General features: G+C 39.9%; 1 protein-coding gene across 1 annotated transcript in view; it reads right to left on the bottom strand.

Moving 5' to 3' along the window:
- The window catches only part of LOC133248187 (antigen WC1.1-like), a 47,651-nt gene that overhangs the window by 5,722 nt on the left and 17,001 nt on the right, over positions 1-24,928 (bottom strand). The window contains 5 exon segments of the mRNA XM_061418012.1: positions 2,419-2,733; positions 9,851-9,949; positions 14,719-15,036; positions 15,128-15,436; positions 18,996-19,310. Of these exon segments, the coding sequence (XP_061273996.1) occupies positions 2,419-2,733; positions 9,851-9,949; positions 14,719-15,036; positions 15,128-15,436; positions 18,996-19,310 (1,356 nt within the window).

Below are 24,928 nucleotides of genomic sequence, written 5' to 3'. Positions count from 1 at the left end.
ATCTCCAAATGGAGGAAATAGCCTGCAAGTGTCAGACATTTTTATCTCTCTTAAGCAGCAGGAAGAAACAAACTAGTGATATTTTTTTCCTTCTCTATACAAATTTAAAAGGAGGTTTTTCTTAAAATACTGTGTTGCCATAATGACACCAGGTTTCGCCTGAAGTTGACTGTTCTCAAACCTAGAGATAACCAATGCCTTTTTCTTATGGAAATGTTTGTCTTAAGCTTGCAGATGACACCACCCTTATGGCAGAAAATGAAGAGGAACTAAAAAGCCTCTTGATGAAAGTGAAAGTGGAGAGTGAAAAAGTTGGCTTAAAGCTCAACATTCAGAAAATGAAGATCATGGTATCTGGTCCCATCACTTCATGGGAAATAGATGGGGAAACAGTGGAAACAGTGTCAGACTTTATTTTTCTGGGCTCCAAAATCACTACAGATGGTGACTGCAGCCATGAAATTAAAAGACACTTACTCCTTGGAAGGAAAGTTATGACCAACCTAGATAGCATATTCAAAAGCAGAAACATTACTTTGCCAACAAAGGTCCATCTAGTCAAGGCTATGGTTTTTCCTGTGGTCATGTATGGATGTAAGAGTTGGACTGTGAAGAAGGCTGAGCGCCAAAGAATTGATGCTTTTGAACTGTGGTGTTGGAGAAAACTCTTGAAAGTCCCTTGGACTGCAAGGAGATCCAACCAGTCCATTCTGAAGGAGATCAGCCCTGGAATTTCTTTGGAAGGAATGATGCTAAAGCTGAAACTCCAGTACTTTGGCCACCTCATGCGAAGTGTTGACTCATTGGAAAAGTCTCTGATGCTGGGAGGGATTGGGGGCAAGAGGGGAAGGGGACGACAGAGGATGAGATGGCTGGATGGCATCACTGACTCGATGGATGTGAATCTGAGTGAACTCCAGGAGTTGGTGATGGAAAGGGAGGCCTGGCGTTTTGCGATTCATGGGGTCGCAAAGAGTCGGACATGACTGAGCGACTGACCTGAACTGATGCTAATATACTATGCATTTACCCCAAGCTCTGTCTTCAAGTTGGTTCCGCCTCTTGGCTCAGAACCTACTTGACAAACCAGTATGTTATACTCAGATATTGTTCCCCTAATCTATGTAAATGAAACTATTTATATGATGGTCTGCCCTTCTTCAAGACTCAAGTTAATCATTTTATGGCCCAGGATAAACTATTTGGTGCCAAGATTATCCCAATATGCATGTTATGGGTCAGGGGCTTGGTGCTATTCTGAATTTTAAGACATTCCTTTCTTTCATTAACAGACTGCTAGTGACTATATAACATCCAGCTGAAGACTAGGAGGAGGGTGCTCTTTCTGTCCCCTTCTGATCCCTATGTCAGAAGCTTTCTCTATCTCCTTTATACTTTAATAAAACTTTATTACACAAAAGCTCTGAGCGATCAAGCCTCATCTCTGGCCCCGGATTGAATTCTTCTTCTCCGGGGGCCAAGAATCCCGGCATCTTTGTGTGATTCAACAACAACCTTTCACTATCATTGCCTCACTTCTACCTGACTTTGTCCATTTGTGTCTGTCTTTCTATTTCTACCACAATGATGTAGTGGATACAAACAGAGAAAGACCTACCAGGGCACCTGCGGGATGGAGAACTGACACCCGCCTCCTGAAAAAGAACTCTAAAACGGTTTGTCGATGGAATGTGATGTGGGTATTTGGGGAGGGAAGCAAAATAACAGGGCCACAAATGTCCACATACCAATCCTTAGTACCTGTGAATATGTACCTGACCTGGCAAAAGGAACTTTACAGATGTAACAAATTTAAGGACCTTGGGATGTTTAGACCCCAGTTTAAACACCTCCTTAGCCACACTATCCTTAGAAATGGACAACCTTTCCCAGTTCCAGTCAGAGGGAAATGTAAGTGAGGAAGAATGGTCAGAAGAGGCACTGTTGTTGAAGAAGAAAGACCCAAGCCAAGGAATGAGACCACACAGAAACCAGGAAAGGCTGGGAAAGGGTCCTCCAGGAAGAACGCAGCCCTGTGGACACTGGGGTGTTGGCCCACGGAGACCCTCATCAGACTCCTAGCACACAGAACTGAACAGAATAAGTCTGTGCTTTCATTACATCATCCACAGGATCTCCAGACTGTACTACCACAGGGAACTGAAGAGAGAGCCCTGCTTTAACGTGGAAACTGTCAGAAATGGCTCTGCCAGGAAACACTGCTGAGAAAAAAGGACCACAATCTCAGCTGCTGCAGGAGGAAGTGAAAGCACCTTGTCTTCTCGTCTGCTGGAAAGACAAGCCCCATGAGAGGAAGCCTCCTTCTCTGTCCTTTCAGCATCTCTCCCTCAAAGCTCAGATCCCTGTCCTCCAGAGCCCCACCCCTCCCCCTGCCTGTGGACAGTGTGCAGCGTGGACCTGAGCAGATGACCCCTGCATCCTCCTTGTGTCTGCAGTCGTGCCGCCCCCATCCCTGGGAAGGACACCTCCACATGTGGGACTCCTTTCCTGTGCAGTTCAGGTCGTCCAGCCAGATGGGCCCTGATCCCGCCCCAAAGTGAGCAGACCTCGTGGCATTGAGGGCTTGTCCACAGCCCAGCTGCCTACACACCACGTGGGCATCATCCAGGTCCCAGCCGTCATCACAGATGGTGCCCCAGGAGACCTGGTCAAGGATCTCCACTCTCCCGGCACAGTGACCACCCCCATCAACCAGGCGGAGCTGTCTGCTGTCTGAGGAGAGAGAAATGGGACAGTCGGTGTTGGGGATTTTCTCCCCGGGACTTGGAAGCAATGAACCTGAAAAAATGACACTTGGCCAGTCTCTTGCAAGGACTGACAAGTTTATTTCTGCAGTCAAGCTTTTTTACAGAAGCAGGAATAAAGAGCTTAAAGTATACGGTCAGCAGAGTGCATACTGAGTTAACACATAATCAGTAAAAACATTTCAAGGACAGCGCGCTCTAAATGACTCATGGGTTTATCCCACAACCCGCTTTCACAAGTAACATCCCTATTAACTCTTGGCGCCGAGCATAACCAAAGGCAGGAGATGTTTTTCTGTCCACAGTGCAAAGCCGGGTATTTCTGGCCCTTCGCCATTTTCCCAAGGACTTTCTCCTTTTACCGCTATTTTGCACTACGCTTCACAACATATCCTCCTTTTGTTTTTAAATTAAGCACGGCGGCTGCTAGTTGGACTCCGTTGTGGGAGGCATGGAGTCTTGAGTAGAGACTTCTGTATTGCATAATCAATTACAAAAAGAGCAGGGTGATTAATACATATATAAAAATATTGCTTCCTGAAAGCCAAGCTCTAGGGTCTAGAGACAATAGGGTTTTGGTTAAAGTATCATAGAATTGAGTGCTATACAATTCTCTAGGTACCCTAACTTGAAAATTAGCAACTTGTTGTTTCAACAAATTGATGTCTAAACTTGAGTTATTTGTGAGATTCAGCAAATGCACCTTAACCTTATTCCAAGGATATTCAGTGCTATTATAGGGCATGTTAGTCAGACAAAAAGAAGTAAAATTCCAGTGACAATGTGTACGTGTTTGGAAAGCCAGTTGCCACACTTGATCTCCTAAGTGGATAACCACAGTTTGTAACTCATTAATTCATGTTTGTAATTGCTGATCTATTTGAGCTCTTCGAGTCCAAAGATCATGAGAGTCTTTGTGCCAAGCAGTGATAAAATCATGATTTTGTATAGAATTATGTAAAGCCACACCAGACAAAGTTCCTACAGTCACAATGGAGATAAGGCTTAAGATGCCTGCAATAATCCACCCAATGATGTGCTTAGATCGCCTAATCCCAGTTTTCAACAATACAGAAAAAAATATAGAATCAGTCCAAGGTTCAGTTAAGTTTACGGGAAGCTATAACTCAGATCTTTGTTTAACTAGCGCAATGCTAGCATTGTGATATGAAATGGTGTGATTAAGGCAGGTATACAATGCACATGCAGTACAATTGACAATCTTGGCCGATAAGTCGATGTCAAAATGCCCTACAATAAACAAGCATGGAAGGTGAACACACGATTGAATATAGCCAGTACTATTATATAGGAAGGTATAATTAGAAGGATGAAACACACCCACAGTCCCATAAACATTAGCAAAGTGCTCTAAAGCTGCTGGAATTTCCTAAATGTGCCATCGCTCTGGCCCCACAATGGGGACAACAATCCTGGGTCGTGGGGGTGATAAGCCCCTGTTATACCAATTCAGCAATATGTCCTTATCAGTCCAGAAACTTGTCTTAGATTTATGAAAGCCTCCAGTGTTTGATCTATTAAACCAGGAGCAATTATGATGTTCCTCCTGCTCTTCAGAACAGTTTACATTGCCAGAAACAGCTTATCTGGAGTCATAGGAGTTTCAGTACTCTTCAGTGTCTGCTCAGCCTGACGAGTCATGTTTTCACTTGAGCCCATGTCGGGTAAGGATTCAGACGATGGCGTTTCCTCATTGGCTCCTCTAGGGTCATTGACGAGACCCTTCGAGTCAACTTCATCACTTCCTGAGGGAGTCCGGTCTTGGGGTCCCTCTCGGTAACGGACATGGCGAAGGGGAACCCAGATTTCCTCTCCATCTGCAATGACAAGACCATAACCCTTGCCTAGGAGTTGTAAGATTCCTGGCAGCCATTGATTAAATTGCTTATACCATATTGGTGTATTGATTTCTAATTTGCTGTTTTTGTCTTCTGCAAAATGTCTTTCTGCACGACTGTCAGAATTATTTTTTGTTAAGTTTAGTTAAAGATAATAGTAATTGAGGGTTCATGGGATAAGAAGTGTATCTCCTCTTCCATATTCCCCTTTTCTGTTTTAATAAATGAGTTTTAGGGTGTGGTGGGCTCTTTCAATAATGGCTTGACCCTGAGGATTATAGGCTATTCCTGTAATGTGTGTTATGTTCCATTCTGATAAAAATGAACGAAATGAATGTGAGGTGAATGCAGGTCCATTGTCTGTTTTCAAGACAGAAGGAATCCCCATAATGGGGAAGGTGAGTAAGAGTGCGGAAATGGTGTGTTTGTTGGATTCTGAAGAGATAGGTACTGTCCAGATAAAGTTGGAAAATTGAGACAAAAAGTAAAGAAAATTTTCTTTAAGGAGAGTGAGTGAAGTCAAATAGCTAAAGGAAATTAGATTGTTGCCCCCGGGGATTAACTCCTGAAATCGTAGTTCGTAAGCTCAGAGGGATGCAGACATCACAGGTTTTAATAATATGCCGTGTTTCAGTGAGAGGAATATGGTATTTAGAGTGCAATCTGTTAGCATTGGTATGAAGATTAGCATGTTCATCATTGGCAGATGTAAAAATGGGAGCTATGAGCCTGTCAACAGCATCATTTTTTGTGACCAGAGGGCCAGGTTAACCTGAATGAGCACGTATATGTGCAATAAAGAAGGGTTCCGTACGTTAGCAAATTAAAGCTTGAGTCTGTGAAAAGACAGTATATAATTCTTCATCTAGATTGTATAAAAAGGCGGTAACAAAATCAGGAAAAAGGGAAGCAAGGTATTTGGAATCAGTATATACGTTGAAGGATAATGGTTGAAGCAACAAAAGAGCATATAAAGCATACAATTCAACTCTTTGTACTGAAGAATAGGTAGTGGGTAATTTCTCTTTGATATCAGGGCCGACAATCTCTGCTATGCCTTTCTTGTTGCCATCAATGAAATAGGTGGGCACATTGGAAATAGGCTGGGATGCAATGATATTAGTTATAATGAATTTAGTACATTGTAGAAAGTCCCATAATTTTCTTTTTGGCAAATGAAATGAGATAACATTTTGAAAATCACTTAATGCCATTTGCATGGTCAGGTTATACTGTAAGGCAATTTGCAATTCCTTTTTTGTCAAGGGAACGTGTATTGCATATGAATCAAATCCAGTAAAAGTTTGTACACGGCTTCTTCCTGACACAATTAAGTGCCCTATTTTCTCAATATATGATACAATTTTTTCAGACTGTTTAGTGTGTAAATATACCCATTCTATTGGGCTATGTTGAGCTATAATTGCAGTGGGCGAATGTTCAGTGGGGAATATATCTAAAGAAACTGGTTGATCATAATCTAGCCGAGTTGAAAAAGATTGTTGAATGTGTTTCTCCATTAAGGCCAGTTCTTCTTTGGCCTCTTTTGTTAGTTGTCTAGGGCTATTAGGGTCAGGGGATCCCTTTGAAATTTTAAATAGATTTTGTAAGGCATAGGTGGGGATGCCAACAGATGACTGCAGCCAATTAATATCTCCTAGCAATTTTTGAAAATCATTCAGCGTGCATAGAGATTGCACAGAAATTTGAGTTTTTTGAGGTTTGATTTTAGATTCTTCCATAACATGTCCTAAATAATTAAAGGCTGCTTTCCATTGAATTTTATCTGGTGCTACAAGCAGGCCATGATTTTGAAGAGTAGTAATAACTTCATTATATAACTGTTGTAAATAGAATTCAGATTCCATAGAGAGAAGTATATAATCCATATAATGAATTATAAACGCAGTAGGATACTTGTCTCTAATGGGTTGTAATAAAACAGATATGAGATATTGGCAAATGGTAGGGGAGTTCATCATTCCCTGAGGTAGCACCTTCCATTGGAATCTTTTAACAGGAGCCATGTGATTTATAGAAGGAATTGAAAAGGCAGAACGTTTTCTCTCTTTAGGGTGCAAAGGTATAGTAAAAAAGCAATCTTGTAAGTCAATAATAACTATAGATTATCCTTTTGGTACCATAGAAGGGGAGGGCAATCCGGGTTGTAAGGACCCCATAGGTAACATGGTATTATTAACATTTCTTAAATCTATCAGCATTCGTCATTTTCCTGATTTCTTTTTTATTACAAAAATAGGGGAATTCCACGGGGAAAATGAAGGTTCTATATGAGCTTTTTGTAATTGTTCATTTACTAATTGTGTAAGAGTTGCCAATTTTTCTTTAGTTAGGGGCCACTGATGTGTCCATACTGGGGTATCAGATTCCCAATCGAGGGGCAGCAGTGTTAACTCAATGGCCCCCATTTAAAAGGTTCATTTAAAGAAATTGTGGCTTTCGTTTGTTCAAGAAAATCCTGTCCCCATAAATTGATAGGGATATTAGTAATATATGGTTTAAGATAAGCTACAATTTGATTAGGGCCATACATTTGTAAATAGGATGCATTGACAAAAGTTTGTGTGGCATTAGCTTCATTTACTTCTAATAGTCTAGAAGGAGCTATAACCTTATCCCAATCAAGGGGCCATTTTGCAGCTCTAATGATTGAAATGTTAGCTCCAGTATCTAACATGCCTGTGAAATTCTTTCCCTGTATGCGTAAAGTAAGCATGGGTTTCCGATGTTCCTTTAATAAGGTGGATAGTGCAGCAGTAAGGTTGGTACTGCCAAAGCCTCCCTGCCGAACTTTATCAGATGCCTTCATTGGTTTGACATATGGCAAAAGTAATAATTGTGCAAAATATTCCCCTTTTTGTAAGTATGCATTTCCCGTTTTCACAACATTTACCATAACATGTATTTCCCCTTCATAATTTTCATCCATAACACCAGTCAATAGCACTAAACCTCTCATTGTGCAGCTACTACGTCCCAAAATCAGTCCCATTGTCCTGGGTGGAATCAGGCCATAATATTCGGTGGGAATTTTGTGGGGGCTGTATAATTCTATTAGTTCCATATCATAAGGACTAGGTATATCAGTGCAAGCACTCTTAGATGTAGCTGCTTGTAGCGTCATAACATTAGGTCCTCCTTTTGTAGTGGGGCTAGAGGACGGCCCCTTTATCAGTTTCCCTGTTGTTTTTGTTGTGCATCAGGGTTCAAGGTGTTTCCATCCTTATCAAATTTAGAATGACATTCATTCAGCCAATGGAACCCCTTTTTACATTTTGGACATATTTCTGGGGGACTCTTCTTATTAGAAGTAGTATTATATTTTTTGGCCTGTGTTGACATGAGACATTGTTTTTTCATATGGTTGGGCTTCCCACAGTTAAAACATTTGGCATTAGCAGCTTTTTGTACAATAAAGGTTTCCAGTGTTGCCAATTTTGCTCTATGGGAACTAGATCTGATATCCCTATATGCTTTCAAATATTCCATAAGAGAGCCAGTCTCTCGAATTAGTCTAAGCATGGATTGACATTCCTCATTAGCATTTTCAAAAGCAAGTTGTTTTAAAATAATATTTTGTAAAGTCATATCCTTAATAGATTTCTCAATTGCATCCTTTAATTTTCCTAAAAATTGAGAATATTCCTTTTCATGCCCTTGAATAATCTTAACAAATTAACCATCAGAGTTAGTGCTATCCACCTTTGCTTATGCCCTTCAGGCAGTTTCTTTAATGAAATGTAACATCTGAGGGGTAATATTAGCTAGTTGCGCAATCATATAGGCCATGGCTCTTGTTCCAGTGAGTATATCATAGGTTAAATTGGCAGGGTTACCATGAGATTGCTGGTCAATCATCAGCTGTCAGGCCTCATCATTAACCCACATTTGCCATTGCAGTCATTGTTGAGGATTTAAAACCATCTTTGGTATTTGAAAAAAAATCATATGGCATCCAATGGCTAGCCCATCCTCTGAGAAATTCTATACAGTAAAGAGAAGTAGGTCCATATAGAGTGCATGCTTTCTTAAAGCTAGACAACATGCCAAAATCTAGATTAGACCAAGTATTTTTGTCTTGGGCAGGTTGATTAAATTGCATTGGGAAAGCGAAAGTGCAAGCAGGCATCTCCCAAGGAGGAGTGAAATGATTAGTATGAGCAAAGTTAGCAATTGCTGTTACAGGCGGAGCAGAAGCAAAAACCTCAGATTTGGGCTGTCTGTTGAATGAAATGACTTCTGTTCTAAGTGGCTTCAGTTTTGACATATCCTGTATATATATATATGTCTCTAAGTTGTTTTTCTAAGGATTGTGTCTGATTGAGCATAACATTCTTATATTTCAAAGCACCTTGTATATTTGTTCTTTAAGCTCATATTCATGTAAAGATTGAATAGTTTTTACTTCCAAATCAACGTTATGCCCTTCAATTTGTTCTGTGATAGCCCGTATGAGTGACCATGTTACCCTTGCTGATATGCTCGCAAAATATTATTTTTAACCCTTTTCTATATGTCTAGATTGAGTGTCCCCTCTTCTGGGAGCCATGACTTGTTCCAGTAAAATATGATAGCAGTCATTCAACTGATCTCTTGAAACATTAACACCGTTTTGTTTCAAAAAATGATGCATTATAGAAATGAAAGGAATTTTACTGCTATGTTGTCCCATCCTACTTATCTCTTTCTGCAGGGGCTCATCGCTTTGTTCAGCCTTCCTTTCAAGTCCCTGTTCGGGCGCCACTTGTTGGGGATTTTCTCCCCAGGACTTGGAAGCGACAAACCTGAAAGAATGACACTTGGACAGTCTCTTGCAAGGACTGACAAGTTTATTTCTGCAGTCAAGCTTTTTTACAGAAGCAGGAACAAAGAGCTTAAAGTATACGGTCAGCAGAGCGCATACTGAGTTAACACATAATCAGTAAAAACTTTTCAAGGACAGCACGCTCTAAATGACTCATGGGCTTATCCCACAACCCGCTTTCACAAGTAACATCCCTACTAACTCTTGGTGCCGAGCATAACCAAAGGCAGATGTTTTTCTGTCCACAGTGCAAAGCCGGGTGTTTCTTGCCCTTCGCCATTTTCCCAAGGACTTTCTCCTTTTACGGCTATTTTGCACTACGCTTCCCAACAGTCGGGTGGTGACGGGTGGTGAAGGGGCAAGGGGACAGTGGATTAAAAGGGTCTTCTGTCCTGTGGAACCCTCATCTGAGCAGTAGGGGTCGCTCTCCTCTGAGGCTTCAGAGCCTGCTGGTTCGGACACAGAGTCTTTGCACTGGGGAAGCACCTGGGACTGGTTTCCTGCAGAAACACCAATGATCAGAGGGCTGGGAGGGTTGAAGTAAAGAAAACTAAATTAAGGTTAAAAAATGACCTAGCAGTGGAGACTGAAATGAAAGCTGTGGCATATCAGTAAAGTTATCATAACTTTAGTATCCACTTTCTCTATGGAGAATTCTGCTTCTGACAGTGCCATAATTTGGGTTTAAGCCAAGTGTTGCACTAAGAATGAGTTGAATAAGGTGTGTTACTCCTAAATCTATCCCTAAGTAGAAGAAGCAAAACAAAATCCTTTCTGAAGAATTTCTACAATTTTTCATCTTCAATGTCTATCATTTAAACAAATACTTATACAAAAGAGATTTCTTGGAAACTCAAGAGGCAAAAGGAAAGAATATCCCAGGGTATCCAGCTATTAGAGTTACCAGACAGAGAATTTATTTGATTTTGTTAATTTATTATTTTTATTACTGGAAGATAATTGCTTTACAATGTTGTGTTAGTTTCTGCTGTACAACAATGTGAATCAGCCAAAAGTATACATATATACCCTCCCTCTCAAGCCTCCCTCCCACCCCATCCACCATCCCACCCTTTTAGGTCATCACAGAGCATCTAGCTGAGCTCCCTGTGCTATATAGCAGCATCCTGCTACCATCTGTTTCACATGTGACAGTGTACACATGTCAGTGCTACTCTCTCAATTCATCCTGCCCTCTCCTAACCACCACCGTGTGTTACCATCTGTTCTCTAGGTCTTCATCTCTATTTCTGCCCTGAAAATAGGTTCACCTGTACCCTTTTCCTAGATTCCATTGACAGAGAATTTAAACAGCCATGATTAAAATGCTCATAAAATTAACTCACAAGATATGTATCTTGGCAGGGAAATGATTACAAAAACAAAAATTCTAGAGATAAAAAACTTAATAGCTGGAATTAAGAACTAGAGATTGAGTGTATCTCAGTGTTAGATCAGCATAAGGTAGAAAGAGTACAATGGAAGATCAGAGGACAAATATTCCTCTATTTAGAAATGCTGGTCACATGGTAAGTGTCCCAGTTATCGTGCTGTAAAACAATTTCCCCCCAAAACTTAGCAACTAAAGCAAAACATATATACTTCAGTTTGCTTATGATTTCCTGGGTGTAATCTGAGAAAGACTCAACTTGGCAGTTCTGTCTTGGGGTTTTTCATGTGGTTGCACTGACATGTCATCTGGGGCTGAAGTTTGCTGAGACTTGACTGAACTGTGGTTAATAACTGTGGAAATTCCCTGAAGTATTTTAGGGATAAGGGGACATCATGTCTGCAACCTAATTCAGAAAGAGTTTACATATTTAGGGACAAATGGAACAGGAGGGGGACAGACAGAAAAAGAGAGGGAGACAGAGAGATAAAGATTAAAGCAAAATAAGACTTCCAATTCAAGATGGCAGAGTAGAAAAAATGAATATGAAATAGAAAAAGTGAAACAGACTAGATAAAAGTAAAAGATCATGTTTCACTTTTTCTATTTCATATTCAGTGCTCCCATTTCATTTAGTTTATGTTCTCCAATTTCTCCATCTCTTTTTTTTTTGATGTTCTTACTCAAGCCTTTATCAAGTGTAGTAGAAAAGCTTTTGTACACATATATAATTATGTATAATATGTATATTTTAGAAAACATAAATTTTTGCCTAACTAAAAAGTTTATGACATTTTGATTCCACTTGTTTGACTTAGTATGAATAGAATGCCAAATTTCTAATTTAAAAATAGATATGCAACAAGTAACAGTGGTTTACTGTATACCATAGGGAACTATAGTCAATACCTTGTAATAACCTATGATGGAAAATAATTTCAAAAATAATAATGTGTATTTGTATAAGCGAATCACTTTGCTGTGCACCTGAAACATTGTAAGTGAACTACACTTCAATAAAAAAATATGTATTTAAAATATACGTATTTTTTTAAAAGATTAAAGCAAAATACTAACATTGGGAAATCAGGTAAAGGTCATCTGGGGATTTTTATATTATTCTTACAACTTTTCTGTAAGTCTCAAAAAAAATATTAAAAGGTGAAACAAGTCCAAATAATTCATTCTTAGGACACTTTTACACACAAAAAAATATGAATAGCAATCAAAAACAAAATGCCTAAGAGAAAACCTAGTAGAAGATGGGCAAAACCTCTGAGGGAAATTCAAGACCTAACTGAAAGGAGGGATATACGATGTCAATGAATTGGGAGACTCAAAATTGTTAATCATCCTCAAATTTATACATAGATTCAATCTAGTCACAATCAAAATACATTTAGGCTTTTTTTCTTGGGGGGGGGGGTGAAAAGTGACAAGCTGATTCCAAAACTTATACAAAATCCAAAAGGCCTAGAAAGACCAACACAGTTGGCAAGAAAAGAAACAGTGTTAGAGGAGTTAATAAAAAGTAACACTCATAAATTAAAATCATTCAGACAGTGTAAAGATACAATACTTAAGAAATACAGTATTGGTGCCAGGACAGACAAATAATACAATGGAACAGAGTAGACTGTCATAAAGGACAGACACATATGCCCTTCTGCTTATGACAAAGGTGACACTGCAATGGGGAAAGAGCCTGTTCAGTAAAGGATTCTGAGTCAGTTGGATGTCCATATGAATCCTGGAGAAGGAAATGGCAACCTGACCCTTATCTTACACAGATATCAATCCCAGAAGAAATGTACAATTATATGCAAGAGAAAGTAATTAAATTGCTATAATATTTCACCATGGAATATCTACCTTTTGAGACACAGATGCAAGAACAGACATTTGGACTCACTGGGAGGAGTTGTTGTTGTTCAGTCGCTCAGTCATGTCTGATTCTTTGCAACTTCACAGACTGCAGCACACCAGACTTCCCTGTGGTTCACCATCTCCCAGAGCTTGCTCAAACTCATGTCCACTGAGTCAGGGATGCTATCCAACCATCTAAACCTCTGTCATCCCCTTCTCCTCCTGCTTTCAATCTTTCCCAGCATAAAGATCTTTTCTAATGAGCCAGCTCTTCGAATCAGGTGGCCAAAGTATAGGAGCTTTAGCTTTAGCATCCATCCTTCTAATGAATATTCAGGACTGACTTCCTTTAGGATTGATGGGTTTGATCTCCTTGCAGTCTAGGGGACTCTCAAGAGATTTCTCCAACACCAGAGCTCAAAAGCATCAATTCTTCAGCATTCAGCCTTCTTTATGGTTCAACTCTCACATCCATACATGACTACTGGAAAAACCATGGCTTTGACTATATGGACCTTCGTTGACAAAGTAATGTCTCTGCTTTGTAATATGCTGTCTAGGTTGGTCATAGCTTTTCCTTCAAGGAGCAAGTGTCTTTCAATTTAATGGCTGCAGTCATCATCTGCAGTGGTTTTGGAGCCCAAGAAAATAAAGTCTGCCGCTGGTTCCATTGTTTCCCCCACCTATTTGCCATGAAGTGATGGGACCAGATGCCATAATCTTCATTTTTTGAATGTTGAGTTTTAAGCCAGCTTTTTCACTCTCCTCTGTCACCTTCATCAGGAGGCTCTTTAGTTCCTCTTCACATTCTGCCATAAATGCGGTGTCGTCTGCACATCTCAGGTTATTGATATTTGTCCTGGAAATCTGATTCCAGCTTGTGCTTCACCCAGCCTGTCATTTCTCATGATGTACTCTGCATATAAGTTAAATAAGCAGGGTGACAATATATGGCCTTGGCGCACTCCTTTCCCAATTTGGAACTAGTCCATTGTTCCATATCCTGTGGTCACTGCTGAGTTTTCCATATTTTCTGGCATATTGAGTGCAGCATTTTCACAGCATCATGTTTTAGGATTTGAAATAGCTAAGCTAGAATTCCATCTAGCTTTGTTGGTATTGATGCTTTCTGAAGCCCATTTGACTTTGTACTCCAAGATGTCTGGCTCAAGGTGTGTGATTATCTGAGTTATTAAGATTATCTGGGTCATTAAGATTTTTTGTGTAGCTCTTCTGTGTATTCTTGCCACCTCTTCTTAATATCCTCTGGTGTGTTAGGTCCATACTATTTCTGTCCTATATTGTGCCCATCTTTGCATGAAAGTTCCCTTGGTATCTCTAATTTTCTAGAAGACATCTCTAGTCTTTTCCATTCTGTTGTTTTCAATTTCTTTGCATTCTTCACTTAGGATGGCTTTCTTATCTCTCCTGGATATACCTTGGACCTCTGCATTCAGATGGGTATATCTTTCCTTTTCTCCTTTGCTTTTCATTTCTATTCTTTTCTCAGCTATTTGTAAGGCCTCCTCAGACAGCCATTTTGCCTTTTTGCATTTCTTTTTCTTGGGGATGGTTTTGATCACCACCTCCTGTACAATGTCATGAACCTCTGTCCATAGTCCTTCAGGCACTCTATCAGATCTAATCTCTTGAATCTATTTGTTGATGGAGGGGATAATTTGAGAGAATACCATTGAAACATATACATTACCATATGCAAAATAGATAGACAAGAGTTTGATGTATAATGCAGGGCTCCCAAATCTGGTGATCTGTGACAATCTGGAGGGATGGGATAGGGAGGAAGATGGGAGGAGCGGACAGGATGGAGGGGACAAATGGATGCCTATGGTCGATCCATACTGATGTATGGTGAAAAAAATAACAATAATATAAAGTAGTTATTAAAAAGAGAAATTAACTTTTAAAGCCAGTTTTCCCTCACCCTCTGTTCTTGGGGACATTTCACACCAGGAGCATCCTAAGTACCAGTAGCCTTTCCCTCTCTCTTACCTGAGCAAATCACAGAAGCTGTGTTGCCATGGGAACAGTCAGGACCACCCAGAGCAGTCACAGGGCAACTCCACAGGAAGGACTCAGCCCCTGAGCAGTGAAATCGGGCTGTTGATATCCGATCACCTCTTCCCACCAAGTGTGGTCCTCCAGGGGTGGAGATGGCGACTCCACAGCCAAACTGATGACAGACAACGTTGGCATTAGCCAGACTCCAGTGGGAGGCACAGAGCACTCTCCACCCTCCAGAAATGTTCATCTCAACCTGCCCTTCACACTGAGAGGAGCCGTTTGTCATGAGCCGGACTTCTGAGTATGCTGGATATGAGACAACAGAATTTCAGAAATATCTAATGATTTCTGACCTGAACAGAGTGTGCAGGGAGGTTAGTCCTGACCTGCATCTCACCTGAACAGACAAGCTGAACAGCTCCACTGTGGTGACAAGTGCCCCCTGGACAGGGCACTCTGGGGCAGGACCAGAGCTTAGGCTCCTCCCCCTCACACCTGAACTCTTCAGCCCAGATGCGGCCATCTGACTCTCTGAAGAGCTCATGTCCCAGGACTGACACAGCTTTGCCACACCTCAGCTCTGCACAGATGACTTGGGCAGTGGGGAGTGTGAAGTTTCCATCAGACACTGGGATCCAGTCTTCTCCAGAATAAACTTCTACTCGCCCTGAGCAGGGTCCATCCTCTCCAACCAGATGCACAAATCCTGAGAGAAACAAATAAATAAACCCACTGCACATTCATGATCCTGGCTTGGCAACTGGAAACATGTCACAGGCAATGGTGTGAAAGCTTTTATTTTCCAGGACTGAGGCATTAAGAGAAAATATGACAGTGTCAGAATTGCATTTTCAAGGGCAAGTGTTGGAAGAGAAATCCAGAAGGATTTGCAGAGTCAGTTTAGAATGGACGAATTCCAAAAACCTATATTTGATGTTGGTTAGGATGAGAATTCCTCATTTAAGGGTCTGGAAACTATAGGGCCCAAGGAAACTGCACTGCAATGGGCATCAGACTTGGGTGCAGAACTGAACTAACCCAGAGTGAAATAGGTCCTTGGGATTCAAGAGTTTAGAGAACTAAGATCCAGACAAGGTTAGAAGGCCATCCTGACATTTCTGGGGCTAGAAGTCCAGCCGGATTTTTCTCAGGAGTCAATACTCAAGTCACTGATACAAGGGAAATCAATCGAGAGATCTGAGCGCAGGTCAATCTATAAACAGACTTATGACTCATGGAAGGAAAGCTAGATATTATAACAAGTCTACTTCTTATGATTCCCATATGTTTCTCATAATCTCTGATGGTGAGAAATTCCAAGAATTTCTTATCCAACTTGAATTGTGAAAAGAAATTGTCCATAAATGAGTTTGAATATGAAGAAAGGTCAGAGTCATAGGAGAAAGGGTTGGTCCTAGCCATCTTTCAAGAAAGCCTAGGATTTACCAATGAACCCAGGAGAGAATGAGTTCTCAGTGGGACTATCTATACAAGATGACTAACTGTGTTGATAGTTCATATTACTGGTTTTCTTCCAACACATGAGAATCTTAGCAAATGCTATGGAGTGAAGGTAATTTAATGTTTTTAAATTCTATCTATATGCTAAATGGTGCTTCCCAGGTGGCACTAGTGGTAAAGAAGCCCCCTGCCAATGCACAAGTTCAATCCCTGGGAGGAGGGCATAGCACCAGTATTCTGTCCTGGAGAATCTCATGGATGAGGGAGCCTGATGGGCTACAGTTCATAGAGTCACAAAGAGTCAGACATGACTGAAGAGACCTAGCATGCACTCATAGGCTAACTTCAAACTACTTTCCTATTTCTTGAGAAATAGTCATCATGCTGTAAAAAAAAAAAAAAAAAAGGAGAGGGAGAAGAAGAGAAGACAGAGCAAACAGCCATATATAATTTACAGATTTCTACTTTACAAAAGCCTCAATATGGATGAAAGAAAGATTTGGGGAAAATATTTGTCCAGCAAGTTTTTAACACATTTTACCCATGTGCTCCTTCCATCTGCGACCTAATCCTGTTTCCCTTTCCCATTTCTCCCACTGCAGACAAGAGAAAACAATCCTAAGAGCTACAAATGGATGGAAAAGAGACTCTGAAAGGGAAGAACTTTTGTAGGAGTGGAGTGTGGTGGGAGGAGGGGTAGGTTAAACTGGGAGTGGATGGAGTATGAAACTGAAAGAGGGAGACTAAGGGAAAGACTCACGACATGATTTGACATTCAGGGACCACATTTTGGATAGAGGAAAGGTAACCTAATGAAAAAAAATAAAACTTCTCATCATAAAAAACAATTTTTAAATACATTTGCCTGATTTCTGACTGTGCTTATAATTATTTATGTACAGGGTGAAATTCTTTCTGATAAAGGACTCTGATTTCATAAGTATGAGAACATTGAAGGTTCAGAAAGAATATGTCAACAGAATAAAAATCTACTATAGAGAACAGGTGAGAACAGAAAAGACACTATAGAAATTAATGAATCGAAGGACCAGCTTGACCACTTATCCAAGAGGGAATGGTAAGAGCCAGGTTGATCTGTTAGCCTTTTGTTACTTACCCACTTTCAACTCCCCAGTCCAGCTTAGGACATTTGGTGTGGTCTGGCTGGGAGTTTGGTCATAGGATACACATTCTAATTAAAACATTTTTACTTAACAGGTTGTTAGTTTCTATATCAATCCCATGAGATTACAAATTTAAAAAGAACAAGAAAGAAATATTTCTTGTATGCTGTTTAATATACCAAGATACATGCTAAACACTCAATTATATGCTAAATAATCAATAAAGTCTTGTACACATCAGGATAGAAACTTCTGAGACATATTATTATTTCTTTTTTATTTTCTACTTGATTTTAAATTTTATATAAAAGGATATGTGTGTGAAAATTGTAAGAAAATTTGTGCAATAGGAGGCTGGTGTGAGTGGATAAAGGTATTAAATATAATAAAAATACATCCTTGTCTGGTCTCTTGCTGTACAGACCTCCTGTATCCTTAGGCACACATAGCATCCTCCACACCACACCTGGACCTGCAGTGATGCTCAGAGAACCCCATATGGCCTTTGACATCTCCCATTGCCCTTCTTCTTCCTCTTAGCTACTATAAGTCTCCTCCACCTTCTTCAAAAATTACAGGTGTCTTCTTACTCCTATTCCTATCAAACAAGCCCCCAAACACAATTCTCTTATATCATTGAAGACATCAGGTATAAAATATAATTTATTACCACAAAACATAGGAATTCATATTTTATTGCCTATGTCTTTGACTTGTCAGTGTGTGGCTAAGTGTTCCTCCAAAATTTTGGTTTATACAGAGGTTTTAAAGAAAAAAAAAGAACAGACAATCCTTCCTAGTAACAATGAAAGGAGAACCCAGACTCAGAACATATCATCAACAACTCTATTGTCCTACCAGTCAAAGAGCTATGAATATTCAAATCTAAATTTTCAAAGGGGACTTTCAATTTGGCACAAATCCATAAGTTCCTCTCCGATTTGTTTGATGATGTCCCCTGTGCCTCCACTCCTACTAACCTAGCACAAAAATGTGTTTTGCACTATATATACAGAAAGGACTCCATCCTGGAAGGTACAGCCTCATTCTAGCCCTTTCCTCCCATGGGCTCACTGTGCAAAGCAGGTGCGTGTGGTGATTTGCAAATGCTTCACTCTTCCAAAAGTAAATTATATAAAAATGAGTATCAATTTTTATTGGGATATAGATTAAGCTATATCAGGTAAGATCACTGGAGAAGAAATAGCAGAGACTTGTAAGAGGAAAGTAGCAATAAATGAAGCCCATCAGGAAATCAGTCCTGAATATTCATTGGAAGGACTGATGCTGAAGCTGAAACTCCAATACTTTGGCCACCTGATGGGAAGAATTGACTCCTTTGCAAAGACCCTGATTCTAGGCAAGACTGAAGACAGGAGAAGAAGGGGAGAACAGAGGATGAGATGGTTGGATGGCATCACCGACTCAATAGACATGAGTTTGAGTAAGCTTTGGCAGTTGGTGATGGACAGGGAAGCCTGGCATGCTGCAGTCCATGGGTAGCAAAGAGTCGGACACCACTGAGCGACTGAACTGAACTGATCACTCACAGATACTTTATGCATTCAAGGAGGATATCTCAGACATCTCTAGCTTACACATCTATTGCCCTGGTAATCAGACACCATCTTCCTTGGAGCTTTCTGTTCTTTCAATAGGTGGGCAATTCACTGATCATACCTGAGCAGGTAACTCCTGCATCCTCATCATGACCACAGTTGTGCTTCCCCCAGCCACGGGAAGGGCACTGCCACACGTGGGACTCCATTCTTCCACAATACACATGATCCAACCAGATGGGTCCTGATCCCGCCCAAAAGGGAGCAGACTCCACAGCACTGAGGACTTCTCCACAGCCCAGCTGCCTGCACACCAAACGGGCACCGTCCAGGTCCCAGCTGTCATCACAGATGGTGCCCCAGGAACCCTGGTGAAGGATCTCCACTCTCCTGGTGCAGGGCCCGCCCCCATCCACCAGGCAGAGCTGTCTGCTGTCTGAGGAGACAGAAATGGGGCAATGGGGGTGCTGACCAGGAGATGAGAAAGATCTTCTGTCTTGTGGGACCCTCACCTGAGCAGTTGGGGGCGCTCTCTTCAGAAGCTGATGCTGTGGAGCCATTGCCCTGTGGAACATTTAGATCTGGTTTCTTATGGAAGTGATAAGAGCATAACAAGGATGAAAAAGGACAAAAACAGGAAATATTACTACTAGGTAGCCTGAGACAGATGGTGTTACAAGGTCCTATCAGAGTTAACATTCTGATTTGTAGAGCTCTGCACAGAATCTGAGAAAGATTTACAGGAAATGTTGGTCTCTCTACCCTGAGGGGTTAAATGAGTTCAGAGTCACAGGATTAGGCTGGTAGCTGGATGTATTCTTTATAAGCTACACACTCTTGGTCATTGACTTTAGAGTCAGGCAGTGGCCTCATCAGAAGCTTCGGGAAGCAGCCATGAATCCTCTATCATTAAAATCATTCTCCTTGGTATAGTCATGAGAACTGAAAAACAAATGGTCTGTGAGACACCATGGTTTACCCCAGAATAGTTCACTTATGATTCTAAGCTTCAAACTCCAGATCTGGATACTTAGTTTCAAAAAATATAATCTCTTTGAGTAGATTAAACAACCCTGCGTGAGAGATGATGTCAGAAGATATTGACTGACATTGGCCAGATTCCACTGGGAATCACAGAATGCAGCTTCTTCTCCCAAATGAATATAATCTCTCCTTGGACATTGTGTCAGGAATTGCTATTATATAAAATTTGGAGTTATTTGTTCTCTAGGGGAAAATATGTATTTCTAACTCTCAGAGCAAAAATATGTTATAGTCCTGCTTTGAAAGCCTTTGAACAAACAATATTGACAGACACACTACATTATTCTGTCCTTTGATACATAAACAGTCATGGAAAGAAAGGGTAAATGATGTCTATCACTGTCGTAGTTTAAGTAAGTGAAAACTAGAGAATAAAACCTCAAATTCTGTACTTCCATGAAGAATGGAAGAGAAAGCAGGCCAATGGTCTGGTTAGGCACAACTTTAAATGCTGGAAATTTTCTTTAAGTAAAGGTATCATTGGAAAAGACTCTGACGCTGGGAGGGATTGAGGGCAGGAGGAGAAGAGGACGACAGAGGATGAGATGGCTGGATGGCATCACCAACTCGATGGACGTGAGTTTGAATGAACTCTGGGAGGTGATGGACAGGGAGGCCTGGCGTGCTGCAATTCATGCGGTCGCAAAGAGTCGGACATGACTGAACGACTGAACTGAATTGAAAAGTATCAGAAATTTGTGGAGACAACATGGACTAAATATGTTAAAATTCTAAAGAGTGGAGATCATGTAATATGTTTCAATGTTAGCCAAGGATCTACAGCTTCTTTTTCTCTGGAGGAATTTCCCAATTTGGTGCCTAGGTTAATGGCTCAGAATCTGGGCTCAAGAAACAGAGGACTCCTATTTGGACAGAGAAGCCAGCATAATTTTGGGTTACCTGGTGGTGAGACAGAATTGGAGACCTGAAATCCTTTCTCACACAACAGATTTTTTTCCTCGAATATGTGCTCATTATACAAGTCATGAAGCTGGCAGGAAGCCAAAGACCTATGTCAAAAGTCTTGGAGAGCAGAGTGGATATTCCCTTACTCTCTTGGGTGCTGAGCTTCCAAAATATCCAGGTTTTCAACCAAAATCTTTGAAGGCCCATGCCACATGGACAGAGAGATAAGAGGTGGATTGAGTGCTACCAAAACCGCAACCTAGACTTGTTACAGCTCAGTTCTCAGTTGTATTTATACATTTGAGTGATCTTCAACCCTTCTCCTACTTGCTTAACAAAACAGAATATGAATCCTCTCAAGGGTTAGAAAATGTATCTGGAGGATCATTTTTTCAATGCCGAGGACATGGGATGACATGACATATTAACAAAGTGAAAAAAAAAGAAAATAAGAGAAGGCAGAGACTCACAGGATAGAGGTGCTGGAGTTAGCAGATATAGATTTTAACTAAGATCAATATATCGAGGAAAAAAGAGGAAATGAGAGAATAAATGGTGAAAAGATGAAAAACATTAACAACTTATTATAACTATAAAAATCAAGGAACAGGTACCAACTGAAAATAAAATGTCTAGAGAGTTGAATTAATAAGTTTAGAAGAATTTTAGATAGAACTCAACACAGAATTACTGACTTAGAGGAGTCCTAGAGATGAGAGATGGGAAGAAGGAGGAGTGGGATAGGAGGAGAAGAGAAGCTAAGACAGAGAGACAGAGCAGCAGAAGTAATAACTGAAGATATAATAACTGATAATTTTTTTTAAAATGGATGGATGGGCATGAAAACTCCCACACCTAGTAAAGCTGCTGAAAATCAAAGGAAAAAGGAAAATTTGGAATAATAACAGATCTGTTTAATACAAAAGAAGGGGGGAAAGAGAGGAAAAAGGAACATAAAGCACATGGGTCAATTAAAAGGAAATGATAGATACTAGCCCAACAATACCAATAACTGCACTTACAGTAAATTGGTTAGATATTTCAAATTAATGCCCATCTTGATAAAACCACAAAATTCATGTAAATGCTACCATGAAGATATTCAGCTTATATATGAGGGTAAAGAAAGGTTGAAAGTAAAATGATGGGGAAAATGTACATACTGTGTGAATCCTAACCGTAAGAAAACTGGAGTAGCTATACAAATGTTACAGAAAGTAGACTTCAAAGCAAGATGTGCTAATTGAGTTAAAAGGGGTATTTTCATGATTATAACAGGATACACCCTTAATGAAGATATTATAGATATTAAAATCCAAGAAAATGTCAAAACATTGCTTTGAAATATAGAATAATACTTGACAGAATGAAAACAGTAATAGACAAAATCATAATCAAAATGTGGGGACTTTAACATGTATTTTGCAATAGCATGCAGACCAAGTACACAAAAAAGAATGAAGAATATAGCAGATGTAAACAACAGTTAGCTAAATAACATATATAGAGCAATACACCCAACAATGAAAGAACTTGTTATTTACATTATTGTAAATTCACTGCAAACTTTCATTTTTAAATGATCATCAGTTCAGCTCAGTTCAGTCGCTCAGTCGTGTCTGACTGCAACTCCATGGACTGCAGCACGCCAGGCCTCCCTGTCCATCACCAACTCCCAGAGTTTACTCAAACTCATGTCCATCGAGTCAGTGATGCCATCCAACCATTTCATCCTCTGCTGTCCCCTTCTCCTCCCACCTTCAACCTTTCCCAGCATCAGAGTCTTTTCAAATGAGTCACTTCTTCCCATCAGGTGGCCAAAGTATTGGAATTTCAGCTTCAGCATCAGTCCTTCCAATGAACATTCAGGACTGATTTCCTTCAGAATGGACTGGTTGGATCTCCTTGCAGTCTAAGGGACTCTCAAGAGTCTTCTTCAACACCACAGTTCAAAAGCATCAACTCTTCGGTGCTCAGCCTTCTTCACAGTCCAACTCTCACATCCATACATGACTACTGGCAAAACCACAGCCTTGACTAGATGGACCTTTGTTCACAAAGTAATGTCTCTGCTTTTTAATATGCTGTCTAGGTTGTTCATAGCTTTTCTTCCAAGGAGTAAGTGTCTTTTAATTTCATGGCTACAGTCACCATCTGCAGTGATTTTGGAGCCTCCCAAAATAAAGTCTGTCACTGTTTCCACTGTTTCCCCATCTATTTGCCATGAAGTGATGGGACCGGATGTCATGATCTTAGTTTTCTGAATGTTGAGCTTTTTCACTCTCCTCCTTCACTTTTATCAAGAGGCTCTTTAGTTCTTCACTTTCTGCCATAAGGGTGGTGTCATCTGCATATCTGAGGTTATTGATATTTCTCCCAGCAATCTTGATTCCAGCTTGTGTTTCATCCAGCCCAGAATTACTCATGATGTACTCTTCATATTAGTTAAATAAGCAGGGTGACAATATACTGCCTTGACTTACTCCTTTCCCTATTTGGAACTAGTCTGTTGTTCCATGTCCAGTTCTAACTACTGCTTCCTGACCTGCATATAGATTTCTCAAGAGGTAGGTCAGGTGGTCTGGTACTCCCATCTCTTGAAGAATTTTCCACAGTTTGTTGTGATCCACATAGTCAAAGACTTTGGCATAGTCAACAAAGCAGAAATGGATGTTTTGATGATCATGTGATAGAGCAAAAACCTTCAGAGAATTGAATTTATACAGAATATTTACTTTGACCAGAGTGAAATTAAGTATTAATAAGAAAATATAGTTAGCCATCCCTACTGAGAAAATTAAGAAATATTCTTCCAAAGAATTCCTGGGTCTGGAAATAACTTTCAAACTTGAAAATATTGTGAAATAATGGTAACAAAGATATGCTGTAACTAAATTCTTCCAATGCAACTAAAGTAGTGTCTAAGGGAAATTTATACCCTAGATTTAGAAAAGAGGGGAGACATAAAATGAAAAAATGTAAGCTTTCATTTAAGAAGCTAGGATATGGGAAATAAAGCCTAAAGGATGTACAAGATTGGAATTAATAAAAAAAATAAAGTTAATCTAAAAAAGAAAGTAAGCATAAGACAAAGACAATAGAGGAAAGCTGTTCAAACATGCCTCATGAAAACTGATCAACACTGAGCAATACTAATCAAGAGCAGAGAGAAAAAACTTAATACCAGAATGAAAAGGCAAATCACTATAAATTATACAGATTTTTTGGTCATAGTTTTGAAATGCAATATACACATTTAATGTGGATAAATATCCAGAAGAGTTCCAGTTTCTCCACAACCTTGTCAACATTTGTCTTTTTTTTAATTATAGCCATTTTGACAGGTGTAAGATGACATCTCATTGTGGTTTTCATTTACATTTCTCTGATGATTAGAGATGTCAGTATATTTTCATATCCCTGTTAGCTATCCATATGTCTTCTTTGGTGAAATGGCTAGTTCCTGACTAATTTCTTTAATCAGTTTATTAGAGATTTTGTTGTTGTTGCTTTTGTTTTGCTCTTGAGCTGTAGGGTTCTTATATATTTTGCAAATTAATCCCTTATATGATTTGCTGTAAGGTGCCTTTTCACTCTACTGTTGTTTCTTTTACTGTCATGCTGGTGTTCAGTCATTCAGTCGTGTCCAACTCACTGCAACCCCATGGAGTATAGCCTGCCAGGCTCCTCTGTCTATGAGATTTCCCAGGCAAGAATACTGGAGTAAGTTGCCATTTCCTTCTCCAGGGGATCTTCCGGACCCAGGGGTTGAATCCATGTCTTGTGTGTCTCCTCCACTGGCAGGTGAACTCTTTACCACTGAGCCATCTGGGATAAACTCACTTGTCTATTTTTACCTATTCTTTTGGTGTCATGCCCATGAGATCACGAAATAATATATTTTTATTTTGAAATTATAAGTAAAAATACCACATATCTAAGATATAATTCCTAACTGGTGACAATACTACACCATCATACACAATAAAACAAATTTATATGCAGTAAGGTTTTAAATATTACTTAGTGGAATTATAAAATCATTTGTAGAAAATAAACTTGATTAAAAGTTATTTTGAGATGGAGAATGGCATTTGAAACATT

The sequence above is a fragment of the Bos javanicus genome, chromosome 5 (genome assembly GCF_032452875.1).
Source record: "Bos javanicus breed banteng chromosome 5, ARS-OSU_banteng_1.0, whole genome shotgun sequence".
In the NCBI taxonomy this organism is placed as follows: domain Eukaryota; kingdom Metazoa; phylum Chordata; class Mammalia; order Artiodactyla; family Bovidae; genus Bos; species Bos javanicus.
Note: the sequence above shows the minus strand (reverse complement) of the source record. Positions and strands in the feature narration are given on the sequence as shown.